The sequence below is a fragment of the Aspergillus sclerotioniger genome (assembly GCF_003184525.1).
Source record: "Aspergillus sclerotioniger CBS 115572 chromosome Unknown BO94scaffold_1, whole genome shotgun sequence".
Taxonomy (NCBI): Eukaryota; Fungi; Ascomycota; class Eurotiomycetes; order Eurotiales; family Aspergillaceae; genus Aspergillus; species Aspergillus sclerotioniger.
Genome location: NW_020290991.1, coordinates 253432 through 277950, shown reverse-complemented (window position 1 = coordinate 277950; position 24519 = coordinate 253432). Strand labels below are relative to the sequence as shown.

The 24519-nt window shown below is 52.3% G+C and overlaps 8 protein-coding genes across 8 annotated transcripts; 4 read left to right on the top strand and 4 right to left on the bottom strand.

The window, feature by feature from the left end:
- Positions 1-4005: 4005 nt before the first annotated feature.
- On the bottom strand, positions 4006-7399 carry BO94DRAFT_453693 (nuclear import receptor MTR10; the record flags this gene model as incomplete). The annotated part of the gene is made up of 8 exons (XM_025607576.1): positions 4006-4094; positions 4151-4681; positions 4743-5168; positions 5221-6501; positions 6557-6653; positions 6748-7020; positions 7080-7172; positions 7268-7399. The coding sequence occupies 8 exons, from the start codon at positions 7397-7399 to the stop codon at positions 4006-4008; spliced, it is 2922 nt and encodes a 973-aa protein (XP_025472978.1).
- A 452-nt stretch (positions 7400-7851) lies between these two features.
- On the top strand, positions 7852-8260 carry BO94DRAFT_541057 (small nuclear ribonucleoprotein E; the record flags this gene model as incomplete). The annotated part of the gene is made up of 2 exons (XM_025613030.1): positions 7852-7995; positions 8048-8260. The coding sequence occupies 2 exons, from the start codon at positions 7852-7854 to the stop codon at positions 8258-8260; spliced, it is 357 nt and encodes a 118-aa protein (XP_025472977.1).
- A 200-nt stretch (positions 8261-8460) lies between these two features.
- On the bottom strand, positions 8461-9308 carry BO94DRAFT_619379 (5-formyltetrahydrofolate cyclo-ligase; the record flags this gene model as incomplete). The annotated part of the gene is made up of 3 exons (XM_025616856.1): positions 8461-8587; positions 8657-9160; positions 9218-9308. The coding sequence occupies 3 exons, from the start codon at positions 9306-9308 to the stop codon at positions 8472-8474; spliced, it is 711 nt and encodes a 236-aa protein (XP_025472976.1). The 3' UTR covers positions 8461-8471.
- Positions 9309-9519: 211 nt separating this feature from the next.
- Positions 9520-10815, top strand: BO94DRAFT_529605 (uncharacterized protein). Its single transcript, XM_025610478.1, has 4 exons — positions 9520-9734; positions 9813-9927; positions 10002-10180; positions 10236-10815. Exons 1-4 carry the CDS (start codon positions 9618-9620, stop codon positions 10530-10532), a joined length of 708 nt encoding a protein of 235 aa, XP_025472975.1. The 5' UTR covers positions 9520-9617; the 3' UTR covers positions 10533-10815.
- On the bottom strand, positions 10802-11532 carry BO94DRAFT_619377 (uncharacterized protein; the record flags this gene model as incomplete). Its single annotated transcript, XM_025616855.1, has 2 exons — positions 10802-11317; positions 11390-11532. 2 exons carry the CDS (start codon positions 11530-11532, stop codon positions 10912-10914), a joined length of 549 nt encoding a protein of 182 aa, XP_025472974.1. The 3' UTR covers positions 10802-10911.
- A 205-nt stretch (positions 11533-11737) lies between these two features.
- On the top strand, positions 11738-16657 carry BO94DRAFT_480870 (putative non-repetitive nucleoporin). Its single transcript, XM_025608841.1, has 5 exons — positions 11738-12241; positions 12298-14766; positions 14821-14909; positions 14966-15595; positions 15654-16657. Exons 1-5 carry the CDS (start codon positions 11953-11955, stop codon positions 16260-16262), a joined length of 4086 nt encoding a protein of 1361 aa, XP_025472973.1. The 5' UTR covers positions 11738-11952; the 3' UTR covers positions 16263-16657.
- Positions 16658-17366: 709 nt separating this feature from the next.
- On the bottom strand, positions 17367-18990 carry BO94DRAFT_2913 (TauD/TfdA dioxygenase family protein). The gene is made up of 3 exons (XM_025606689.1): positions 18086-18990; positions 17683-18017; positions 17367-17621 (listed from the first exon to the last, which is right to left on the bottom strand). Exons 1-3 carry the CDS (start codon positions 18766-18768, stop codon positions 17509-17511), a joined length of 1131 nt encoding a protein of 376 aa, XP_025472972.1. The 5' UTR covers positions 18769-18990; the 3' UTR covers positions 17367-17508.
- Positions 18991-22464: 3474 nt separating this feature from the next.
- On the top strand, positions 22465-23777 carry BO94DRAFT_529601 (EXPERA domain-containing protein). Its single transcript, XM_025610477.1, has 4 exons — positions 22465-22846; positions 22929-23123; positions 23199-23351; positions 23416-23777. Exons 1-4 carry the CDS (start codon positions 22747-22749, stop codon positions 23484-23486), a joined length of 519 nt encoding a protein of 172 aa, XP_025472971.1. The 5' UTR covers positions 22465-22746; the 3' UTR covers positions 23487-23777.
- The last annotated feature ends 742 nt before the right edge of the window (positions 23778-24519 follow it).

Sequence of the window (24519 nt, the reverse complement as noted above, 5' to 3'; positions counted from 1 at the left end):
TATGATTGCTGGTGATGGGGGGAAAGTTTGGAGGCGGAAGAGGGGAAAAAGGCCGAGTGAGCAAGGGTTCCCGACAGACCCCCGACAGCCGAACTGCCAGACTGCCACGCGAGGGTGCACAATGGAGGAAGACGACTCCGAGAGGTGATGCGGAACAAGATCCAGACCCAAGGGAGGAAGAAGGAGAGAAGAGGCCCAAGAGGAAAAGCCGGGGAAGACAAGAGCACCGCAGGAAGCGGCGGGCGGTCCCTTAATATTCTGCTGGGTGGTTCGAGGTGGGGCAGCCGCGCCGCTGGAGAGCTTTCTCTGGATCTGGAGAGCCGATGTACTACTACCAGCCCGACTCAGTATTACTGCACCTTACCCAAAGTCGTACAGTACCTCCGTACCTCCCCCTTCTCCTCCTTTCATCCATTCAGTCTGCCTCTCTTCCCGCCTTCACTTCTCCTCCTCCACTGCCTTCTTCCCCACCCCCCTCCTCGGAGGGTCACCCAACAGCTCGGTGAGAATTTCGCCACAAATTCCACCACAGCCCACTCGAGTGGTCCTGCATTTGGGACGAAAAAGAAACGCGAGGACGAAAATACGACTTCCCCGGAAGAAGCAAAGCAAAGTTTATTCCTGGGAAGAGAATGGTCGGGATGAGGGGATGTGGGCGGGACAGCGAGGAACGTGCGATGGTTCATCATTGGCTTCCATGGATTAAGGTACAGGATTTGTTATCATTGGTCCTGCACCGAACAACCACAGAAGCCAGCTAGAACCAGAACTGACCACGGTCAGCCTGTCCCCCATCCTGGGCGTCCCGTGCCACTCCTGGCCCTCCCATTGCCCGGCCCTTTTCCTGTCTAGATTCATCCGTCATACATTCCTCATCCCGGCTGCTGCTCCCCAGACCCTATGAATGGACCCCTAGCTCTAATCACATTGCAGGTGACATTGATGTGGAGGACCCTACGGACTACATAGTCCCTGACGCTAGTGGCCCCAAGAAAAAAAAAAATCGATCAGCTAGGACAGATGCCAGCAAAAAAAAAGGAACAAAAAAAAGAAATCAAAAGACCACAAAAGCTTACTGCTCGGTTCCTTAGTCAATGCAGCCCAAGCCAAAACGGTGCAGGAGATTATGCTCTGCGGCAGCAGCGGTTAGTCCCTGGATGTTGGATGGCGCGCTTCATATTAGATGGCTATAATCGTTGCAGAGACAATCGGAGGATCATTCATGCTCCAAATCCTGATTCGTAAGGGATTGGCGCAGGCCAGCCATCGCAGTTCGTGTGTCACAGTCCACTTAGCAGTGCGGAGAAAAAGAAGATGTGCAGACAGACCATGGGCGGGCTCGATCGAGCTGTGGATTGACACTTCGAGCGTCATCAGCCCATGAACATGCATACAACCTTGCAGTGCGACTGTCAATCAGGGCCGGCGTTACGCACAATTTCCCAGACAACCCATTCTAACTTTGCGCAGTAGACCTAACTGGGACTCGATTGACAAGTTTTCTTTCCAATTGCCTTTTCTTTGCCCTCTTTTCAGCCCAACCAAATTTGTTTCGCCTCCAGCGCCGGGTCCAACTGGCAGCCTAGTGGCAGTGTCTTTCGCTAAAGCAAGCGTTGCTCCATTTGCGAATGAGGCAGCTTATTGAGTCTATTCCGCTTGGGGTATTACCATAAACGCATCATGCGCCGCCTGCAGAAAAAGAAAAGATCGATCCTCGAACGGCCGCACCTCGAGTCCTGTCAGGCGAGTCTCCTGACGTTCGGGGGATGGCGTGCTCCGTGGCTCCCCCGGACCAAGACCGCGGAGAAGGATCGCTGGTTCAGGAACAAAAAGTTAAGATACCGATATGATAAGGACATCGACTGATCCAATTTTATGACAGATGCCGTACGCCGTATCGGTTCCCCTACGGATTCCGCCAGCGCGGAAGTCTCCGATGCGGTACCAGCGCACCGGTACTCAGGCAAACACACTGCCACAGCCACACTTGCCACAATCAGCAACCGTACTAGCATCGCAGTTGAATAGCGATCAGCAGAACGCATTCACTCCCGTATAGCCATGGAGATCGGATGATGACAATCGGGTGGAATAATCTTGAGTGTCTCGGTTACCATCTGGCTACTAATTCTTGACTCGAAAAAAATCATTGGTCGTCCATGCCAAGGGATCTACCTTGCTCGAAACCCGAGTTCGCCTGGACTAATGCTCAATATAGGAGCGCACTATATTAGCGATACCGGCGATGGTGGTGCGGGACAGCATCTAATCCTCCCGAAGAAGCAAGTGTCGCGAAAGACCTACCTAAGATGAAGAAAAAGCAATTGTCCCCAACAAAAAACAACACCTCTCATCCGACCATCGGATCTAGATCCATCTAGCCCGACCCTGGCTCATTCCAACGTGTCATAAGTGAGAGGCTTATGCGAAGATGGTTATTCCACGAACCACTAGCTGGTCCCAGCCACTCGAAGGTATATGTTTGTTACGAGCTCAGCCCCAGGACATTCAAGAACCTGCCGTGCAGTGGCCCAGGATTGAGTAATGAAATGTGCTTCTCTGGGTTGGATCATTAAGATCCTCTCGCCATTGCCGCGAACGCTGCCTTGATTCCCTCACACACCATGTATGCCTACCGCCTACCGCCTAGCCGGGTTGCCTGTCTGCCCTGCCCAGCTCTCATACCAATGAACATCCACACCAGCAAGGCAGTTCTCCTCCTGCTTAACAACTCACAAAATGATAATATCCCCTGCATCCCCGGACAAGCCTCCCAAAATTCCGACAAGCCATACACCTAATACACATCACTTCAATACGATGATATATACAGAGCTAAACCCAATTACTCTCTAGCACCTGACCACGGCAAATTGCCTTCCAGCGGGATCCATCCAACACCCACTTCCCTCTGTCTTGCCTACACAATACACATAAAAAAGTAAGCCAACATAGGTAACACAAACAAGGCTACAGACCAAACCAAGCCAGGCCAACTCCACCTCCACTTCCACCTCCACAACAAGTAACGAGTACCAACTACTCCACTTCATCCAACGAACCCCGTCCGCCCTCCCGCCTCCTCACGAACACAACAACCCCGCCTCGCGAACTCGCTGACGACTCAGACTCCAATATTTCTTGGCTGTCTAGCTGGCTAGTATGCTGACCGGGAAAACCCTTTTCGCCGACTCGACATTGGTTGATCGGGTAAATGTTTGAAACGAACCGGTGGCCGATCATCATAGTTCTCATTTCTCTGCCTAGTACGTATGCAGTAAGTTCGTGGGAGGGGAGGGGAGAGCAGCGCAGCTCTCCCATTTAGGTGGTGGGGAAGGTAGGCCTTTCTAGGTATCCCGGGGTCAGAGTTTTACGGCTCATATGACAATGGCAATGAGGCATGGGGATGTGCCGTTGGTTCCGGTGAGAGAGTTCCAGTAAGTTTGCTGACATGCTACGGGTTCCCTAAATGGGTTTAGATAGATGGATGGATGGATGGATGGATGGGATGGATAAAAATCGTTTGTGAATCGATCCCCCGGTATTTGTCTAACTTTGCTACACTATAAAAGTACTTCCGATTTACAGAATTGGCCATGGGTAGGTAGGTGGGTGGTAGTGAGTAAGGAAAGGTGCAAGCGGGCTTGATCTCCCCGTTCGCTTGCGGGCCTCGGTGGCCATGGCGGGTTCATCCTCCAAGATCCAAGAGTGGTTCGGGTTCTGAAACGACCGCATCAAATCGTATACGGGTGATGCTGGGAGATGGTGGGGGAGGCAGGCAGGCAGCGAGGGAAAAGAAATACATGATTGGGCAATTTTAATAAGATTCTCAAGGCGCGCGAACGCTTGATGGTCTCCGGCCGGGTCGCATGACGTGCGCTAAATCTTCCAAGGGCTATCCCGCCTCCAAGGGCTGAGCGTCGTTGACGGGTGTTGGGGATCGCTCCCTTGGCTGAGCGGTTCCTGACTTGCTCAGTCCTGGCCTCCCCTCACTTGTTCGACAACCTATCCGCTAAATCGGAATCGGGTCGCCTCCAGTCTGCCCAAACCTTCTCGAGGTGCCACGTTTCGTCGCCGGTATGAGTTGGTGAAGTCTATATATGTCTGTTAGCCAATGCGAAGACTGCGCATAGTGCTTGATCCACCATACCTTGAAGAAGGACCCGGATCCTCCGCGTTTCGCCCGAGCGGACCTTTTCGAAGACGCCATTCAAGAGCCTCTCCGCCTCACCCTGCTTCATCGTGCCCGCGGGGAGCATCTGGAGCGTAGCCTGTAGCCAAGCCCCCGCCTCTTCGGGCATGAGTTCAAACAGGGACATCAACACGCTTGATGCGTCGGGGAAACACTCGCCCGGGAACGTGAACATCATACCCGTCAGAATCTGCTGCGTGAGTTGTTCCCCTTGCGAGGCAATCAGCTGCTTTACGGCCTGGCGAATCTCGGGAGGGTTCGTATAGGCATTTCCGTCCGCCGTGGTGAATTCGGACACCGTCGGTTTATCGAAGGCGAAGCTGAACAGATCATGGAAATAATGGAGGGTGGCCATAAGAGGGTCAATCTGCTGAAGGGTGAGAGCAGTGCGTGCTGCGCGGAAGATCGGCACGGAGAGCTCGGACGTGACACATTCCTTAGGGTAGTACCGAACAGCATCGGAAGAAAGACGATAGAAGTCCTCAATCACTGGTTGCAGATGATCAGCTTCAGGTTTAGGAAGAAACGGATGTCCAACTGGAGCACCTACCATCCGCCAGATTTTCTGGCGGCAGCTGGTCCAAAATGCGCAGGAATGCGAGCGCTTGTTGCTCGTAAAATTGGAAGACAGCGTGACTAGTGGAGGGATCGACGAACTCGGCACCCTCTGAGAACTCACGCACGACTGCATCAGTGGCCCACAAGAAGCATCCTTCTTTCGACGCGGTGAATCCGCTAGCAAGGCTCTGCGCTAGGGTGGGCAGAAGCGGAGTCATAGCCGTGCGATAGGAGATGATCATGTTCCTCCAGCAACGGCATACTCGTTCTAGAATCGGGGTGGACGAGGTAAAGTTCATCACGATTGTTGTCATGATTGGCAGGATCTCGCCGCAATACTTCACAGCAGGGTTTTCCTCTTGAAGTGACACGTAGGGGTTCACAACCAAGACGAAGATCGTAATTAGCTGAAGATGATCTGCCATGTCATTAGTATGTAATATGCCTTGATCGTCATGCAGGAAACCTACCAGCAACAGCGCGCTGGCCCTCTTCATCCTTAGCGTTGTTCGCTAGGTTCATGATGCGTGCCATGATGGGGTCACAGAACAACTTCATCGTCTCATAGATCTTCTCGAGTGGCTGAACCGCAACCACAGCCGCCACACCCTCGGTTACTTCTTCCTGGCTAGCCGGCTTCAGCTTGTCAAGGACGGACTCGTAGAAGGAGTGTAACTGAGCAATGTGACCGCCGAGCAACTTCTGGCAATCCGTGCCCAAGAATTTGAAGGCCAAGGCTGCAGCCTGAACTACCTCTGGGGAGCTATGCTGGAAGCCCGAGATGACATAGTTCAGTTGCGATTCCAAAGTTTCGGGGTGCTGCGCGGTCCACTCCGTATACCGCGCGAGGGCCATGATGGCCTGGAACCGCACCTTCTCCTGGTTCGGGATCTGCACAATAAGAGGAATGACCTGCGTGAGAACGGCATTCTCCTCAGGGTCGACCATGCGGCCCATAGCCCTTAAACTGAAGAGCGGCGCTTCCAGTTCCTGCCAATTAGGAACGTGCTCGTCAGTGGACTGGGAGGCATATTTGGAGACCCATTGCTGAATTAGCTGATAAGATTTAGTCAAGCACTCATTGACTCCAATAACAGCACAGCAATCCTTGAGAACGTCTCCCATGGCATGGCGGAAGTGGCGGAATTTCTCCTCTTGTTCCCGATCGCCGCCAAAAAGGTCGGTCTCGCCGTCCTCCGGCTGTGGGTATTCCAAGTGTTTGACCATAATATCCACCAGGCTGGAGAAAACGTCGCTGAAGACAACCCGAGAATCTGTATATCTATCCAACGTCACGTACTGTTTCAACTCGTACCAGAAGACAAAGGTGAGAGAGATGGCGTCACGCTCCCAGTCTCGGGCACAACATTCGAGGACTGCCTCAACCAGTCCACGGAATTCCGACGGGAGACGCGCCATCAAGACCACCCAGGCCTCGCCAGCCTCCGCGAAGAGCCTCGTGACACCCCTGAAAGCATCCGTGTCTTCCGCTTGAGCAAACTCGGCAATCTTCGGACGGAGGGACATTAAGCGCGGGTACAAGGCCTGGATAATGGGCAGTGACTCATCAACTTCCCGGGTATCTCTATACAAAGTGCACATGCTGTCTACCGCGGACTCGAACGATCTGTCGTCATCTAGGGCCTTCAAGATCACATCCATCAGAGGGGAGTCAACGATCTTCGACGCCGGAATTTCACGCATCCATGATGTGATACAGTCCAAGAGGCGAGGATTGGTGGACGCAGTGGCTGTAATGGAGAGTCTTGTTTAGCGACTTAAGAAAGCTGAGTAGGTGATTGGGACACATACGGGATGACTGGGCATATTGAATCAGGAGATGCATAACCTGTTCGGCGTTGTCTTCCAAGAGTTCTTTCGTCCTGGATATGAGATCATCTTCCTAAGTAATACCAGCAGGTTAGAGTCTGGTTTGTCGTGGAATATCATGTCGTCACCGATCGCGTAGGAACGGATGTTGACACCGCCGAACATACACTGAGATTGATTTTGCGACCTTCCGTCACTTCTTCTGGGAGAATCTTGAGAAACTCTAACACACAATCCCCCGCGCTGCTGCCCAGTACCGTTCCAACCGTGGGCAAGACATCTTTCCATTCCAGCATCTGAATGGCGAGACTCGCTAGGCAAACGCAAAGCTGAGTCTGAATCGGTCGGGGACCTGCAGCGTAGGCCACAAGCAGGTTTAGGACAGAGTCTCGGAGCGCCAGTATTGAGTCCGCGGGCAACTGGTCCAGATCGAAAATAATCTGGGACGGTCAGTATGGGATGGCAGAATCGCCTCACGTAGGCCATGGGACCGCTTCACCTTTCCTTTCAACGTTGTCGCTGCGAACAACTTGGCTTCGACAGGGACATCCGCAGACTGTAGCATTTCGTGTGTGATATTCCATGCTTCGATCTAGAGGGAAGCCCGGCCATTGTTAGTATGCATTGTCATGAGCGGGGTGGAACAATCGGCTTGGGGAGAAGAATGAGGGGTAGGGATGGACGGACTGATTTCTGGAACTTCTCGAGGAACTCATGGGCGTGCGTCTTCTCCGTTCGCGAGACGTTTCCTGACATGGTAGCGACTGCGGCGAGGACAGGACCAAGGGCCTGTCCAGCAGCCCCATCTTTAGTGGCCATCTTTGACGCGGAGGGGGGATGTTTTGGGTTGTTGTAGTTTGGAAATGGGAGAAGAGGGGTTCAGCCAGGCCGGAAGGCTCAACACCTATGCAGTGCGATCATGAACACTCATTAAACAAACATTAAAGAAGGGGTAGATCAAGGGATTTCAGCGCTAGGACTTAAGCACAGTGGCGGAGAGGGAAGTCGGGGGTAAAGTGACTGGTTAGTGGAGGTGGGATGTGGTGACGATCGACCCAAAGGGAAAAGTTGGTGAGCCGCAATAGTCCCCCGAGGCGGCACGAGGAAGCTTCACCACCTTTCCGATCTTTCTCGACCTCTTCCTAGCATCTCCCGCCCAGCACCACCAACGCGTCTCTTCCCCGCCAACCGACCGTGAGGCCCATCTTCTTCCTGCGATTGCTGTTTTCGCCCCTCGACTTTCCACCCATTTCTCACATTCAACCATCACTATGACCGGTCGTGGAGGCGGTGGAGGCGCTCGCAAGACGCTGCTTGCGCCAATTCATTTCATCTTCAAGCTCCTCCAGCAGCGGTCCACAGTCTCGATCTGGCTGTACGAGCAGCTTGCGTTCCGCATAGAAGGCAAAATTCGGGTGATTATTTCCGTCTGCGTGCTTACGTGACGCCTGGCTAACTGACTCGTAGGGATTTGATGAGTTCATGAACCTTGTCATTGACGATGCTGTCGAGGTTCGCATGGCGACTAAGTCTGAGGAGGAGAAGCGGAGACCACTCGGTATGGGGCGATTCATTTCATCCATCCTCCTTCATGCTACGGTGCTAATTGGGTGCTTCAACAACACAGGCCAGATACTGCTCAAGGGCGACAACGTGTCTCTAATTCAATCCGTGCAGTGAGTTAAACGGGGCGTTTAAGGGATTTCGAAAGACAGGGAAGGGGAAAAATGATCTTTTATCGCCGACTTCGTGCCGTGATACGACATTGTTTGCATTTCTAAATCACTTTTTTACGGGTTCTCGCTGGAGTACAATTATTTGCATATGCTTGTCGCAATAGATGAAAACATGGACATGAAAAGGCTCGCTTTTTCTGAATATCCGATCAGTTTTAGCGCACGAGGCACCGGCCATCACCGACCATGAGGATGTCTACTGGCCAGTCAAGATCCGTGACAGGGATCTCCTCGGTCGGAGCAAGCATTTGCTCTTTGAGAGACAGCGCGACTGTGCGAGGGTCAGTCACGGGATATATTCGATGGCTAGTTGTTCTTATCTGGGGCGGTTGTTTCTTACCAAGTAAGGGCAGCTTTGGTGCCGTTGCTGTGCTCTCGGAACCTTTGGAGTACCTTGTCAGGAAATGATCATAATACCCTTTACCATGGCCTAATCTTCTAAATCCGTGATCGAACGCCATTCCCGGCATGACAATCAAATCCAGTCCGTACGGTCCTTGCGTAGCGTCTTCCGGCTGAGGTGACACTCCTTTCCCTCCATAGCAGTTCCTCTTGTTCAGCACACTGGCTTGCGAAAGCGATGGGATCCCCCATTTGTCAGGCTCAAGCGACCTAAACTCTTCCGTCGACTCCAGAAGCATCATGTCCATGACCGAAGTCTTCGACTGCGAAGATAACTCAAGACTGTGGATATAAGGCACAAAGACTTCCTTTCCGTTGGCCAAAGCGTCGTGCACTATATCCGTCGTAGAGAGTTCGCCAGCCGGCATGGACAGGTAGACACCGATCCTTTTCGCATCCCGATATTGCTGGAGAGACAAGAAACTGTTTGTTGCGGTTCTGGCTGTGGGAGATCAGCACGTGCTGCGACCATGGGCAGTAGCGAATAAAGATGTCTAACATTGATTGGCGATGGAGTCCGCGGGGAGCTGTTGGAGAACATCCCGCATCCTCCGGCGGAGGTCCCTCTTCGCAACTTGCAGCCCAGCCATCATCCTTGCTGGCAAGATGTAGGCACAATTAACGCAATGGCTAGAGGGATTGGGGCACAGAAGAAATTGGAAGTGAATACAAGCAGGAGCGGCGTGGCTTGGCGGGCGAGCAAGCCTGTTTCCCTGCTGGCGGGTGATTGGCATGGGATGGCGGTTCACTGTTGATCGGCAGGGCCAGTAGCACGTACCGGGTAGATACTCCACCCTTCAAGGGCCGCCTGGTTGCGCCCTTCAACGCATTCCTTCCCTTCTGCCATCAACCTCTGGCCTTCTTTGCATTGTATCTCTCCCCATGGATAGTGTGGAATCATGATGGCAAAATACTTCTTTTTCGGTCTCCTTTTAACGGCTGCCAGTGCCAGCAGCAGCGCCTCTGATCTCGAAGGTACTTGGACGACCAAGTCCCGCCAGGTTGTGACAGGTCCGGTATGCTTTGCGCCGTGTTGTTTACCATGCTCAGCTAGCTAGCGCTGTCGGATTGCTAATCGCTTCCTTTACACGCAGGGATTCTACGATCCAATTAATGACAAATTTCTCGAACCGAATCTCACTGGAATCTCATACTCGTTCAGTGCGGATGGCCATTACGAAGAAGCATACTATCGGGCCATTGCCAATCGTCAGTTCCAAAACCTCGCATCCATGGTATTTTTTGCAGAAACGACATTCTGACATGTCATGATCGATGAGCAGCCCAGGATCCTTCCTGCCCCAAGGGGATTATGCAGTGGCAGCACGGCACCTACACAGCAAATAGTGATGGATCTCTGGACTTGACTCCGATCGCTGTCGATGGACGCCAGCTCTTATCAGATCCCTGTTCGTCTCCGCAGGGCGCCTACTCAAGATACAATCAAACGGAGCACTTTGAGGTACATGACTTCCATTTATGCCCTCTTGCTTTGTGATCGTTGCTAACTGTGCTAGTCCTTCACTGTTTCGGTAGACTCATATCATGGTGTCCAACGCCTCGACCTTAAGTCCTTCGATGGATCGCCGATGCATCCAATGTATCTTGTGTACAAACCGCCGCAAATGTTACCCACCCAGACCCTGAATCCCGTTGGCTCCGGCAAGGGTAAACGCCAGGTTGGAGGGGATGCTGGTGGTCGATTCAACATAAAGCACCTAGTCAACAGCGAGAAGGTTGGCGACCCTAACAATTGGTTATGGCTCGGTATTTTCATGACCGCACTCGGGGGCATCACCTTGCTCCGTTCATAGATGGCTACGAAACTTGCACGTTACAATCACGGCGCGACACGATGGACGGAAGGTGCATGAACGGATCTGGAGTTCGGAATATTGATGGGAGGGAATCGGGACGGGATGAACAGGAACGGTAATACTGGGAATGGCATAGGGTATGGCGCTAGGAACTTCTTCGCTTGGAAAGTCTACATGGTCTCTCACATGAGGGCACTCTAATTTGCTGTGTAGCTTGTTTGTTTTTATACATTGTATCACATTCAATCCCTACGAACTGATCAGGAAACTTCCTCTGGCGCTTGATTGGAAACTCCATGAAGAGAGCAACAAGGTGGCTGTTTTGGATCTATGTTATCGTACAAGTAGTTATTATACATCACTGCATGTCAGGCTTCTAAGCAGAAGCAACGGCTTCTTTGGCAATCTTTGCGACTTCAGCTCTCTCAGCGGGTTTGCCATCCAGGGCACCCCCAGGGGCAAACAAGGACTTGAGCAAAGTTCCAACTTCAGCCTTCTTGCCAGTCTCCTTGAACTTGGCAAGTTCCTCGGACACGATCGCCTTGATATCATCCAGGCTCATTGTCTCCACTTGGGCACCATATTCTTCAAGTATCGTTACCTGCTTTTCCTCGGTCTCCTTCAGGTCGGGACGATTCTCGGCTTCAAACTCCTTGACGGCCTCCTTCGAAGCAGCGATGCGTTTCCGAATCAAAGACAGGAGTTGAAGGTCGGTCTCGATCGGAGAGTTCGTTTTGGCAGCGTTGTTGGTTTCGGAGATCAAGGCGCGAACGACGTTCAGCCTGGTTGATGGGGATCTGGTCAGGCTTGCCGAACCAGTAACAGATAAGTTCTGCGTCAATATTCAGGCGTACCTAGCAGTATCTTTAGCTCTCATGGCGGTCTTGAGATCCGTTCTGAGGGTGGCTATCAAAGGCGGCAGAGTCGGGCCACCGGTGGAGTTCCAGCGCACCAGGCGCAGACCCAGACGAGGTGTTAGTCGCAATGATTGGAACATGTTGCAATTGTGTGGGTGACTAGGGGGGGAACAATGGCAGTAACACTCCAATGGCGCAAAAAATAAGGTCGTGTGGTGGTCGCCGCGGGCATGAAATCATGGGCGGAGGAAAAGCAGGCAAAGGCGGAGAGAGCTTGGGAGGTCCTCTCCAGGCCCGTGCACAATTTTGTTTCTCTTCCTGCTCATTTTACGGCTCAGGCCTGTCATTCGGTCTAGCAACACTCGCCTCACCACGGCAATCTCCCTTCTGCCCATTGATGTTCCTATCCCGCCATCTTCCGTCTGCCTCGCTTCCTTGCAGCTTCCCTTCTTTCCAGTGATCGGGTTATCTTCTTTACGCCCTCGCGCTCACCGAATCTTCACCACGCCGGGGAGCGCAACAAAACGCCAAAGCCTCCCACGGGCTACTCAACCGACATAATGTCTTATCCGGATCTCATGCCGGCACTTACCCCCCAAAAGCCGTTACCCGGGGCCTACTTCCAGACGCCTGCGCCCAGCGTATCTGTGGCAGTGCCGAGTTTCTCAATAAAGCCAGCTGCGGCTCCCGCAGAGCAACAAGCTTCACCGGATGCGCCTCCCAGACTACCCCCCGTCGCTTTCAAACCGAAGAGCCAGGCTTTGAGCACAGAGGAGCGTGCTGCAGGAACAGTCAATGATACTCTTGCTCAAGAAGCCCGCTATCCCGACTTGGACAGCTATCTGTCTCGTAAGTATATTCCCGTTGGTTGTTCATGATGAGACCAGGTTAACGCCCCTGTGTAGAAGGCTTCTCGTCCGATTACGATATTCCCGCGTCACCATCATGGGCTCCCTTTCAGAAAGTGAAGATGTACAATATCCCGGATCAGATTTTTGACCAGTACAATCGAGCGCAGGTGTCGACAAGCATGGGACTGTTCGCGGAGTTGAACCACGCCTGGGTTGCCATTGACAATGCACTTTACATTTGGGATTACACGCACCCCAACCCTCAGTTGGTGGGCTTCGAAGACCAACCAAACAGTATCACCACAGTCAAGCTGGCAAAACCGCGAGCGGGTGTCTTCCTGCCTTCAATCACACACATCCTCGTGGTATCGACAACGGCAGAGGTCATATTGCTTGGAATGGGCTGCGAGACTACGGCTGGAGGCACGCGACAAGTCACATTGTACCAGACAGGCATGTCAGCATCGATTCGGGGCTTGGATATCCACGTGATAGCTTCCTCGGATTCAACCGGTCGCATCTTCTTCGGCGGTGGTTCGGACAATGATGTGTATGAGCTCATCTATCAGCAGGAGGAGAAATGGTTTCAAGGCCGGTGCTCGAAAGTCAACCACACCAGCTCCCGTATTTCCGCGTTTACGCCCAGTCTGAGCTTTTCGCAAAAGACATCTGAGAGTGTGGGCCAGATGGAGATTGACGACACGAGAAAACTACTCTACACGCTGTCTACCTCGTCAACGATTCGAGTTTTCCACATGAAGCCAGACGGCAGTCTTGCCTTGGCCATCACAAAACCGGCCCTCGATATTTATGCCAATATTGGACACATCATCGCGTCCAACGAGACCCTAAACCCCAAAGTCCCGATTGTTTCGATTAGTCCTATTCCAGCGGCTGAGGCGTCGAGGTACCATCTCATGGCTACAACTGCATCAGGATATCGAATCTACCTGAGTGCCACTGGGTCATTCACCTGGTCGTCGGCACCGAATGGCACCAATGCACCAACAAGCATGCAGGCTCACCATGTTAAGACACCGCCGTTCGATAATGCGCCCGCTACTCAGTTTCCAGTGAACCTTCAAGGCCAACAACGTTTCCAATCATCAGTAGCATCCAGGGTGCCCATACACACCCTGCAACCTACCAGATTTACCGTTCGATACCCCCCCGGCTATTTCCTCTGTTTCACGTGTAAGGATACCACGAACAAGGCCGACACACTCTTCATCTCCGCCCCCGACTCCGGGCGCGTCGCCCGCTCTCAAGAAAGCGTCATCCCTGGGAAAGCTGGTGAAACAGCAGTCTGGCTTTCCTTGGGTAGCAAAGTTGAAGACGTGGGCCTCTGCTCTCCGACCACCGCAGCCACGAACACTCCTGGCGGATTTGGAAATGAACTGGCCGTCCAGTTTGATAACCCAGCGGCTGAGATTGCCATTTTGACCAATACTGGCATTCACGTCGTTCGGAGGCGTCGGCTTGTTGATGTCTTCGCGGCACTGGTCCGTGGTGGTGGCACCGGCGATGAGGGCTTGGAAGGCGAGGTCAAGAACTTTATCCGCACCTATGGCCGGAGCGAGACGCTTGCCACTGCCCTCGCAGTCGCTTGTGGTCAGGGAGTTGAGATCTCAAGTGACTCGCGATTGACTCAGATTAACGACCCCGATGTTTTGGAGTTTGCACGCAAAGTTTTCATTGAGTACGGTGGCCGACCGACGATGAATGAAAACGCCGTCGCGGATAACTCTACCCTCGCTATTGATACGGTCGTTCCTTCTCCACGCCATGCGGGTATTGCCCTCTACATCTCCCGGCTATTGCGGTCAATCTGGAGGAAGGAGATCGCCATGGTTGGTAGCGCTCCAAATGGCGCTCAGACGGTCGCATCGTCCATCCCTGCCGCCAAATTGCAAGCAGTGCAAAGGGACCTTTCAGCTCTGCAGGAATTCTTTAAATCCAACAAGAGCTTCATTGAAGGATTGAGCGGCCCGGAAGCCTTGACACGGGTGTCTACGAAGCAGGAGGAAACCGCCTTGCAAGCGGAGCACCGGGCTCTTCACTCTCTTGTTCAACTTGTCTCCCACACAATTGAGGGTATCTCATTCGTCCTGGTTCTTTTCGATGAGAGGGTGGATGAGATCGTTGCGTCCTTGCCAGCAGAATCCAAGGAGCGCTTCCTCAAGCTTACCTTTGAGGAGCTTTTCAGTACCAGCAAGGGCCATGACATCGCCAAGGAGCTGGTGAAGGGAATTGTTAACCGCAACATTGCGAAAGGATCCAATGTGGAGACGGTGGCTGATGCTCTCAGGCGCCGCTGCGGCAGCTTCTGCAGCGCTGAAGATGTGGTGATCTTCAAGGCTCAGGAGCTTCTGAAGAGAGCTACCGAAGCTGGGTTTAACTCGGAGCTTGGTCGCAATCTGCTCAACGAGAGCCTTCATTTGTTCCAGCAGGTGTCGGATAACTTGCCCATGGACTACCTGGTCTCCGCAGTTGAAAGCTACATCCTGAATCAATTCTTTGCAGGTACTATTCAAGCCAGCCTACGGAATCGCTTGCGTCGCTAACTAAAGCTTACAGGCGCGATTCAACTTGCTCTCAATGTTGCCGCTCGCTCAGATAAGGCCAACATGGCTCTTTCATGGATTGTGGATGGCCGGCCAGAGGACGTGAGTTTCAGTTTATTACGCTTTTCACGGGTAGTCCTAATACTTTTGACCTCCAGGATACTCGCGAGGAGTACTTCGTCTACCGCAATCAGTGTTACGATCTTATCTTCAAGGTCATCCTCGCCGTTGACAGCCTAGCAGCTCACGACCCCGGCGTTGTCGACGGACAGTTAACGATTATCGCCAAGCGCAAGAACGAGGCATATGGCGTCGTTTCCGATTCGACCGACGAGGTATTCTTGACGAGTCTGTATGATTGGTACTTGGAGCAGGGTTGGAGCGACCGTCTGCTGCAGACCAACTCAGCCTTCGTTGTCACCTACCTCCAGCGCAAGTCGACAGACGATATTTCCCACGCTGACCTGCTTTGGCGCTACTTTGCTCAGTCACAGCGATTTTTCGAAGCAGCCAAGGTGCAATTGGACCTGGCACAGAGCGCATTCACCCTCCCTCTCAGCCGCAGAATCGAGTACCTGGGCCGAGCCAGGGCCAACGCGTCCACGTTTACGCCCGACATTAGCCGACAAGCCCGACAGCGGCTGGTGCAGGAAACCTCCAACCTTATCGACATTGCGAACGTCCAGGACGATCTCCTGCAACGCCTAAAGGACGACAGACGCATCCTGCCGGAGCGCAGGGCGGAAGTCCTCCGGGATGTGGACGGACCCATCAAGGACATTAGCACTGTGCGTCATCAGCCCAACGTCTACCATTTCCCTCTTTCAGGCTAACTCTTTCCCGCAGCTCTTCAACCAATACGCAGACCCTGCAAGCTACTACGACATCTGTCTCCAGATATTTTTCATGGCCGACCACCGTAACCCCGCCGACATCAAATCCACCTGGCAACACCTCCTCCAAGACCTGCACGATGAAATCGTCGAACGGGGCGAGCCCATCCCTTACGAAGCTGTAATCGACAAAGTGCGCAGTTTGGGCAGCCGTCTGCGCATGTCCGAATCTGTGTTCCCCATTCCCATCCTACTCCCCATGCTCGAGCGGTACGCCCTAGAACACCAGCGTGGCGTCGGCCCCGCAACCTGGGTTATTGACCTCTTCCTCGACCTAAACGTCGCCCACGAGACTCTGTACGCCGTCCTCGAGTCCATGTACTACACGGATGAAGCTCCCTTTCAGGGTTCCAATAAGAAGTACATCGCCAAGGACCTCCTCTACCTGATCGAGCACTGGTTCCACGACACGGTCCGTCTAGGCGGCGTCGTGTTCGGAAGCGACCTTGTCGCTGAACGCATCTTGGAAACTCTTCTCCTCCTTCAACAGGGCGGTATTGCCCCCGACCAGATGCATGTGGCGCAAGAACTGAGAACGAGGATTGAGGATTCACTGCGGTAATTCTCTTTTTCTTCTCTTCCACTTTTTTTTTGCTTTTTACTTTTTGTTCCCTTCTTGTCTACTTATAGCAATGCAACAACCACCACCTCCTCTAGTTTAGTTTTAGGGTCCCGGAGTTTTGTTCTATTTCTTGCATGGATGAATGCAGACTCTGCGAAAATAATGCCATATATTCCATCTTATTTCCCCCTCTATCTACTTTCCTGAGGATGCGTTGGTGTAAGATGATCCCATTCTTCTTCTAAGCGTTGATAATCCAATCAATCTCTTTTTCATATATTTATTTTCCTTTCTGATTGAATATTCTCTTTCCTTACTGGTAGACAGATGGTGAGGATGAACTGGAGTTTGATTCATTGAATCTGTACCTGTATTCATATCCCTTTACTCAAACCCATAAATGTCACTATAGTAACATTCTTTTGGAATATTTATTTCTGAGACCCAATATTTGATTTAAATACTTGTGTACTACCTATCTACCCACATTTTCCTGGGTTCTACTAGGTAGGTGTTACTATTCAGTTGGAACCCTCCCTCCTCTCCCCGCCTTGGCCTGCGGGGAAGAAGGAATCAAGTCCTACCTAGTACTTACCATGCCACCTATATTTCTGTCATGTTATGTTTTACGGATCGGGAAACACGGATGTCGAACGTTAACTATAACACGATTGATTATTTTTTTTCACGACCGTAACCATCCTGCATCAAAACCATTGTCCAATTTAGGTGGATAGAATAAAATTATGGAATTAATAAATAAATAAATAAATCGGGTAGTTAGATGAAAGAAGTGAAGTCTATATCGGGCTGAAATCCAAACAAAGAAAGAAACAGAAACCATCGGATCCGAGAAAGAAGGTCAATAAAGAAAAAAAAAAAAAAGAATATTGACCCCACTAGTTCTAAAAGCAAGAAGAAAAGTGAAAAGAAAAAAAAACAAGCTGCAAAAAAAAAAATCATTTAACCGTCTAACGAACCAGGCCGAGGTATCAATCAATCAATCAATCAAATCAGAGCGGACGGAAAACGGGAACAGGAAAATTCGAGGATCAGGCACATGCGGCCTGCCAAGGATTTGAGGACCGAGGGGTAGTGGGGGAAACATCTTCCGGGGCTCTTGCATGGAAATAATTGCTGGTAAGGCATCCTGGTGGCGCCCAGTAACCTTGATCTTGGTGAAAGCTAACGTGCGTTGTGGACAAGGATAGGAGCTCCCTGGAAGGCTGACGGAGGCCGTCGGGATTTACTCGAATTGGTCGTATACGGGGATGGGCTTTTCGCCCAATGCGCACAGACGGAAGATATGACGGAGTTTGGCGCCGTTATCGTCGTCTAGATAATCGACAATGGCAGAATCTATTGCAAATATGGGTCAGTATGCTTGGGCGCTTATCTTCGGTAGGTAAATGAAACGTACGGGTTGTGCAGCGATTGTCGAAAATCACAATTGTTCTAGGCTGCCACCTCACTCGGGCCTGAAAGTCGTGCCCAGTGATGATGTGTTGCATGAGGAAATCCAGCAACCAACGCTGCTCGGGCTCCTTCAGACCGGGGATCTTGGTGATGAACTCGCCGTTGACGAACAGGCATTTCTCGCCCGTGACCGGGTGGACGCGCACCAGCGGGTGGACGGTGTCGACGGCCTCTTTGCGCACCAGGCTGCCAGTCAGACGCGCATGGTTGATCATCTTTGCCGACGAGTGAACGGCGCGCAGAGTGTCCAGCCAGGAGGTGAGAGTTGGGGAGAGACGCCTATATTGTGCATTAGATTTTGCCTGGCTTTGACGCCGATTCGTCGCGCATGAAAGGCCGATACTTACTTGTATGCCATGTCGGTCGCGGAGAAAACAGTATCGCCACCCACTTCAGGCCCCTCCAGCAAGCCGAGCATCACATAACCCGGCGGCTGGATCTCATAGCTGACATCCTGGTGCCAGAGCGTCGTGGTGGTGCGCTGCTCCAAGAAACGCGTGATTTCCTCGCGGTTACCGTCGCGATGGATGATATGGAAGCCGGGATGTCCCCGCATCGAACCAGAGACGGGCTGGTAGTTGGGCTTGCCAAAGTGGCGCATGAAAGCTTCTTGCGCCGCAGGGCCGTCATCGATCAGATCCTGGTTCGGGAAAGCAACCACCTTGCGCTCAGCGACGAGTAGAGCAAGCTCATCCTTGGCAGCATCAGATAGCTGGTTGAGCTGAACGCCCTCCACGATGCTACCGATGCGCGGCTGGATCTCCGTCACCTTAGTGCCGGGAGACAAGAGATTGCGCTTGGACTTATCCGTGACGCGCAGCGCAGGGTCTTGATATTCAAAGGGGGGAAGAGGATCGAACCACACCTTGTCCCATGTGGGAAGGTACTCGGGGTATCTGGTGCGGGAATTGGACTCTTTAGTGACATCAACGTAAGGGATGTTGATGTCGTAGCTAATCGGCTCTTCCTCCTTATGGGCATTGATGGGTTGAGCCTTCTTGGGCCGTAGGACAGGTGCTGAGGATGGCATGGTTGCTGATGTGTGTACTGCTCTGGGTGTGCTCTTGTACGAAGAGAAGATGTACGCGGGTAGCGGTGCTCAAGGCCAAAGGACGTTGAGCGGGATGTCCTCGTGGAAGAAGATTAAAGTGAGAAGGGGAGAATGAAGAAAAGGACAGAAAACCACGAGAGTCGGCTAATTGAGGCCTGGAACATGGAGAGGGAAGAAAAGAAAGTTCAGTTGGAGGTGGACGAGAGATGAATATATATCTGATCAGATACAACCTCCACCCGCTCGATATGGCGATAAAGGGATTGCACAAGCTGTAAACACGGCCAAGTGGATGATATGGTCGCAGCAGCGCCAATGATGATGCATCCACCGGAAGGTCGCTTAGACAGAGCTAGACTATCTAGGCATTATCCCTTTCAATCTCCGGACCGGAAAGCTTGGGCTGGCAGACACGCCCGATTATTCACGGTGGACACAAAAAAAGGTCGTCTCGAAGCCATGACGACAGGGGTACAAGGTCGGTGCCGGACGGGTCTCGACAGATGAGAACGGCGGTCATCGTAGGGGGGGGGAGGGGGCGGCGGCAAAGCAGCGAGCCACTCACAAGACAGAATGGCACCAGCATGGTCTGAAAGGGTGAAGGGCAAGAGAGCATCCAGACTGACGAAGAGGCCAGAAAGGGACGGGGGAGGCCGTTCGGAACAAGGGACCGAGAACAGAACTGATGCACGATGGATGGAATTGGGGAGAAGCGGTCAAGATCCAATGAATAATAATAATAATAATTCATGAATGGGGCATCGGGGCGCCCACTCCAGAGTACCTATAGCTTCCTTCCCGCATCGGACGACAGAGGACTTACAGTTACAGCAGAGGTGGTCCGTCATGGCGACGATTATCTCGGACCTAACTAAGGCTGACCGACCGCCAGAGCAATGGAGAGGAGAGGCACTGTCTTCTCCCTGGACCCGGCGTGTTCCGGGGGACTGGCTCTCACTGTACGTTGCTCATTCGATTTGTTTCTGGTGTGGTTTCACCGCTCTGATCTAGCGATCCCGGATGAACGATAAGAAAGCCAGAAGGACTGCAAAGAAGGCAGAGGTGGAGCCATGCGGCCGGCACGTTGGGCCAATTTCGTTAATTCGTTAACTTTGAGTCTGTTTCTCCCAGGGTAGGTAGCCAGACGGCACTAGATCGCGGAATTTGTCCTGTGCAGTAGTGGGAAAGAGCAGCAGCAGCAGCAGAAGCTACGGTAGCTCTGCTATCTTGCATTAGTCCTTCCTTGCATTGCTCGACAGAAGAAGATGGTAAACTCCCGGCTCTCAGACCACGGCTGCTCTGTACTACTGTGGCTTGTATGCGCTCTGCAACAGGTATCCATTGCCAATAATCCAGGAATATTGCAGCACCTCTGCTGTTGTTTGGTTGGTGGGAACCTTTTTTTCTCATGTCAAGAGGGCGCATGCGCGTCCAGTACAACATTGCGAAGGGATTAGAGTTATTTGTGTTCCACTTCCGTTTGATTCTTTTTTCTTTTTCTTTTCGCGGGTTGAAATTTCTTTTTCCGTCTGTTGGGTTTGGTTGGGATTGTGCCTGCTCTCTATCTAGTATCTACCGGTATCTTGGTGGTGATCGATCGTGTCAACTCAATCGAAAAATAGTGCTGACTACTGGCTCCGGGCTATTCTTTGGGGGGGCTCCATGCCGAGGGACGGAGTCAAGAATCGACGCATATCCACTGTAGCTTCCCTGAGAATTGATGTGTTCCCTCTGTTCGATTGACGCCTTTGCGCGTGCGTACTTCTCCCTCTCTCATACAGGGAGCAGTAACCTGTTTTTGTTTTATTATTTTTTCTCTTCGGGAAGGTGCAAGCATCGGTGTAAGTTCAAAGGTTGCACACAAAACCCGGTTTGGGCCTTCATCCAACGGGCTTGTCGTCTGCTCACGGTAGGCATCCTTCGCACCAAGACCGACTCGACCGGGGTGGAACAGACAAGGCCTGGCCGATCTGCTCGCGCGCAGAGCCAATGGAGCCTCTTGCGAGTTGTGACGTTGGCTTTCATTTCGGGAATGCGGTCCAATGTCCGTGGACTATCGGGTTTCTCCACCGAGCCACGTTAATAATGTTCCATAATCGGTAGAGATGGGCCGCGGAAGGTCGTCCAGGCTATCTAGAACATTTCCCAGATGGCGTCGAAGGCCCACAGAAGCCTCGAAGGAAGGATGCAGGAGAATTAGCCTGATAATGTACGATGGTGTCCACTTGGTTTTCTGGACTGCATCATGCCCGCTTTGAGCTACCTTCAAGCCCGAAGCTTTAGAGTCTGGAGGAGTCCAATTGCAATTGAGACTGCATCCTTGGTGCCATCCGTGCTTCCGGCATAGGGCCTGAGTGCTCTGTCGATTCGATCATTTCTACTACCGATACCAAATAGTCTGAATTTGTTGCCCTCCAAGACGGCCCTGAAAGCTGCAATCGGTTGCTGCCCGTTCAAAGCGCTAGGTCACAGATTTGCTGTCTTGGCCTATCTCTTACGAAAGATATCCCAAATGGTGGACGGAATAAAGGAATGTCAAAGGATTCCCAAGTTTGGTACCAGTGGATACGGTGAGTGGATATTGGGCTACTGGTTGGGGTTGGCGTCTATTCGCAGGTGTTCTTGCGATAGAGCAACTACCGGCGGTCAAATTTAGCCCCAAACTTCCGGGGAAAGGGTCGCGGTGGCCTCCAAGGTACGTTCTCGGTCGATACCCTGGGACTCGAGCGGTGCATTTCCGAGTCCCGGAGACTGGTCCACTCTGTACGAAGCACAGTAGCACTATGCGACAATGGACTGACGGGCGCTGGTGTAAAGTGTGGCGCTAAGCGCAAGCTTCCCGTCGTCCGCCCCCAAATCATTATTATTATTATTTCCAGGAGGACCGAGCCAAATCATGAGATAGGGGAGCCCAGGCACAGGCGATGTCGAGGACATTTCCCGGATCGGGTTGCGTTGGCTGCAGAATGCATGCTGTTATTGAAAGACATGGTGGGATCAGCCTGCAGGTGGCGGATACCAGCCGCCTATCCTTGCAGTACTTTTGCTGGTGCGTAAAAATGAGCCAAGGCCGATTCCGGGCCAAGAATAAGCCCAGAGGTAAAGATCAGCCCCCAAGAGGAGGGGGTTGCAAGCGCCACAACTAAGGGATCCTGGCCTCCGTTAGGACTTTTGCACCACAAGCTTTCCCGGGCGTCGGAGGTCATAACGAGGGAGCTCCAGGAGGGTTCGAGAATTGCGGTGAAGACGCCCAGTTATCGGGCCGCTCTGGAATGAGAGCGATCATCGTGAATCCATGTCCCGATGACTGAGGACGGTGCTGATTGCTGAATTTGCCCCCAGGGTGGACAGACACTAGGATGTCTCACACAACGATAAGATCGAAGTGCACACATCGCCATACAATCCCTGATGCAAGGCCGGCAAGTCTGAAAAAGCAACTTGAGATGAGCCACATTCCAGTTCATCATAGTCATACATTCATCATCTTATTTGATAGTAATCCTAACTGTTGGGTCACCAGCGCTGGTAGACACTAAACTTACTTACCTTACCCGAGCATGATTGTTGATTGACCGATGGATGGCCCGATCCACACGGCTAAGCTTAAGCTAGTTAATAAGCTATGTTTAGGGAATCCGAGACGCGTGCAGGGGAAAAAGCAAACAACGTAAGGAAGTCGGTACCTTTCGAGTTGTCTTTCCAGCCGATCGGAACTGGCAAACGGCGGGGATTTTCTTCGATTGATTGCTCGCCTTTTGCTTTTTCGTTTGGTTTTGCGTGGTTTGCGCTTTCCCTTCTCGGCATTCCCCGTGACGGTCAGCTGACCGGCTCCCGTCGCGCATATCAGATTCCCTTTTCTCGTCAACAGTCAACACTGCTCTATCTATCTCTTCGCGGAGTAGACCTGTCTAGTTACCGGATCACCCCCATCTCCATTCTCAATTCCGACCCCTCATGGCTGCTCCTACTGCTGCCGCGTCCGCTTCCCTGTGGAGCCGCAAGTCCGACTTGGTTTACTTCACTTTCTTCGCCATCCACGTCCCGATCATCTTCCGTAAGTCGATCCAAACCATCCCTCCCAATCACCATACATGTTACGTAGTTGCAGAACCACTAACCAAAGTCCATCCTCCCAGTGGTCGACGCCGCTCCTATCCTCCCCTCCTTCCTCCAATCCAATCTATCCCACACTCTCCGGCAATTCTACATCAATACCTACCATGACAAGTTCTTTGAAGAACCCCCAGCCCCCTGGTTCCACTTCTTCATCCTAATGGAACTATTTTACCACGTCCCACTCAGTATCTGGGCGATTAGCGGCTTAAAAAGAGGTGCGGAGCTCCTATTACATCATACCGGTCGGCATCTCCATCGGACCCCCAAAGCTAACGATAATTGATAACTAGATGACCCTCTTGTCCCCGTCCACCTCCTCATTTTTGGTCTCCAGGCCTTCCTCACCTCCACCGTATGTCTCGTCGAGGTGTGGGGTTGGGCTGATCGCACCGTTGCCCAAAAGCAGAATATCAGCATGCTATACGGGCCATATGTTGCTCTTGGTAGGTATCCATGCATCCGGGATACTGGAACTGGACGGCTGCTAACTCAGCGATCACCCAATAGGCGCGTTCATGGCGTTGGATATGTTCTTCAGACTTCGGACCAAACTCTTGGCAAAATCCAAGAGGGAGTAAGTACCCATGTAATGGTTCTCATAAATTTTCTTTCAGGGTATGTATGCATACTGGGTTCGATGCAGGGGGGAGGGAGGGATGATCATAGACTGGATGAAAAGAATGGTAGGCTAGATCTAATCCCGGGTGCATGAGTTGCAAGCTGGCTGTGTAGACGGAAATCTTTCGCAGGCCAATAGAGACCAAGTTCTAGGCCTGGGATGTGCATGGGCCTAGTCATGCAAGGATATCAGCCTACCTTATCGTGCTGTAGCGTCGGGGCTGATGGCTTAAGGCATACATGCTCACCAGGTTACAGGTATGGATGCATTCCGCTAGATGGGCAGACCCCGCTACACCGACCCGATCGATTAATGCTGCATAATATAGGCCGGGACCATGTCCGAGAGTGGGAAGTGTGGCTTGTTGCCACAGGGTATTATGGATGGCAAAAAGTCGTCAATATATGCAAGTGGCTATCGATATCTATTCGCTAGCATAGCCTCAAGCCGAACTGTGGCTGAAAGGTCATAGAATGCAATACTGGGTGAGAGTTACGTCCGTAGGCTCATTGGTACAAGGAAACAAAAAAAAGACATCGCACATTGCGCACTGGTCTCGCTGTGATGATAGATCAGATTGCAGCGGTACGAAAGTTCCCGGGACTCCCCCGAGACTTCAAAAAATTCCAAGCGGGTGACATCACCTGCGTCATAACAAGAATCCAATGGCCCCGTCCAGATCTCCGTTGGCTGCATCCAAGGCTCGCATGGCATCTTCCCGCGTAAAGCCTAGCTCGGTGATCTTCGCGATGGAGTCCGGTGGCCAGCGTGATTGCGGCGGGGCTGGGCGGGAAAAGGATGGCGCAGAGGCCATGTTGGAGCCACCAGCTGCTTGGCTGCTGCTGCCTGCCTGGTGCGTGACCGCACCTGTCCGAGCGCCGACTTCGGCGCCATCGGCTCCCTTGATCATGGGCTCGTCCTCGAATTCCTCTTGGAGGTTCTTGGGGATATCTGCCTCCCCAAGGAACGGCACAGCCTGATCTTGGATGATG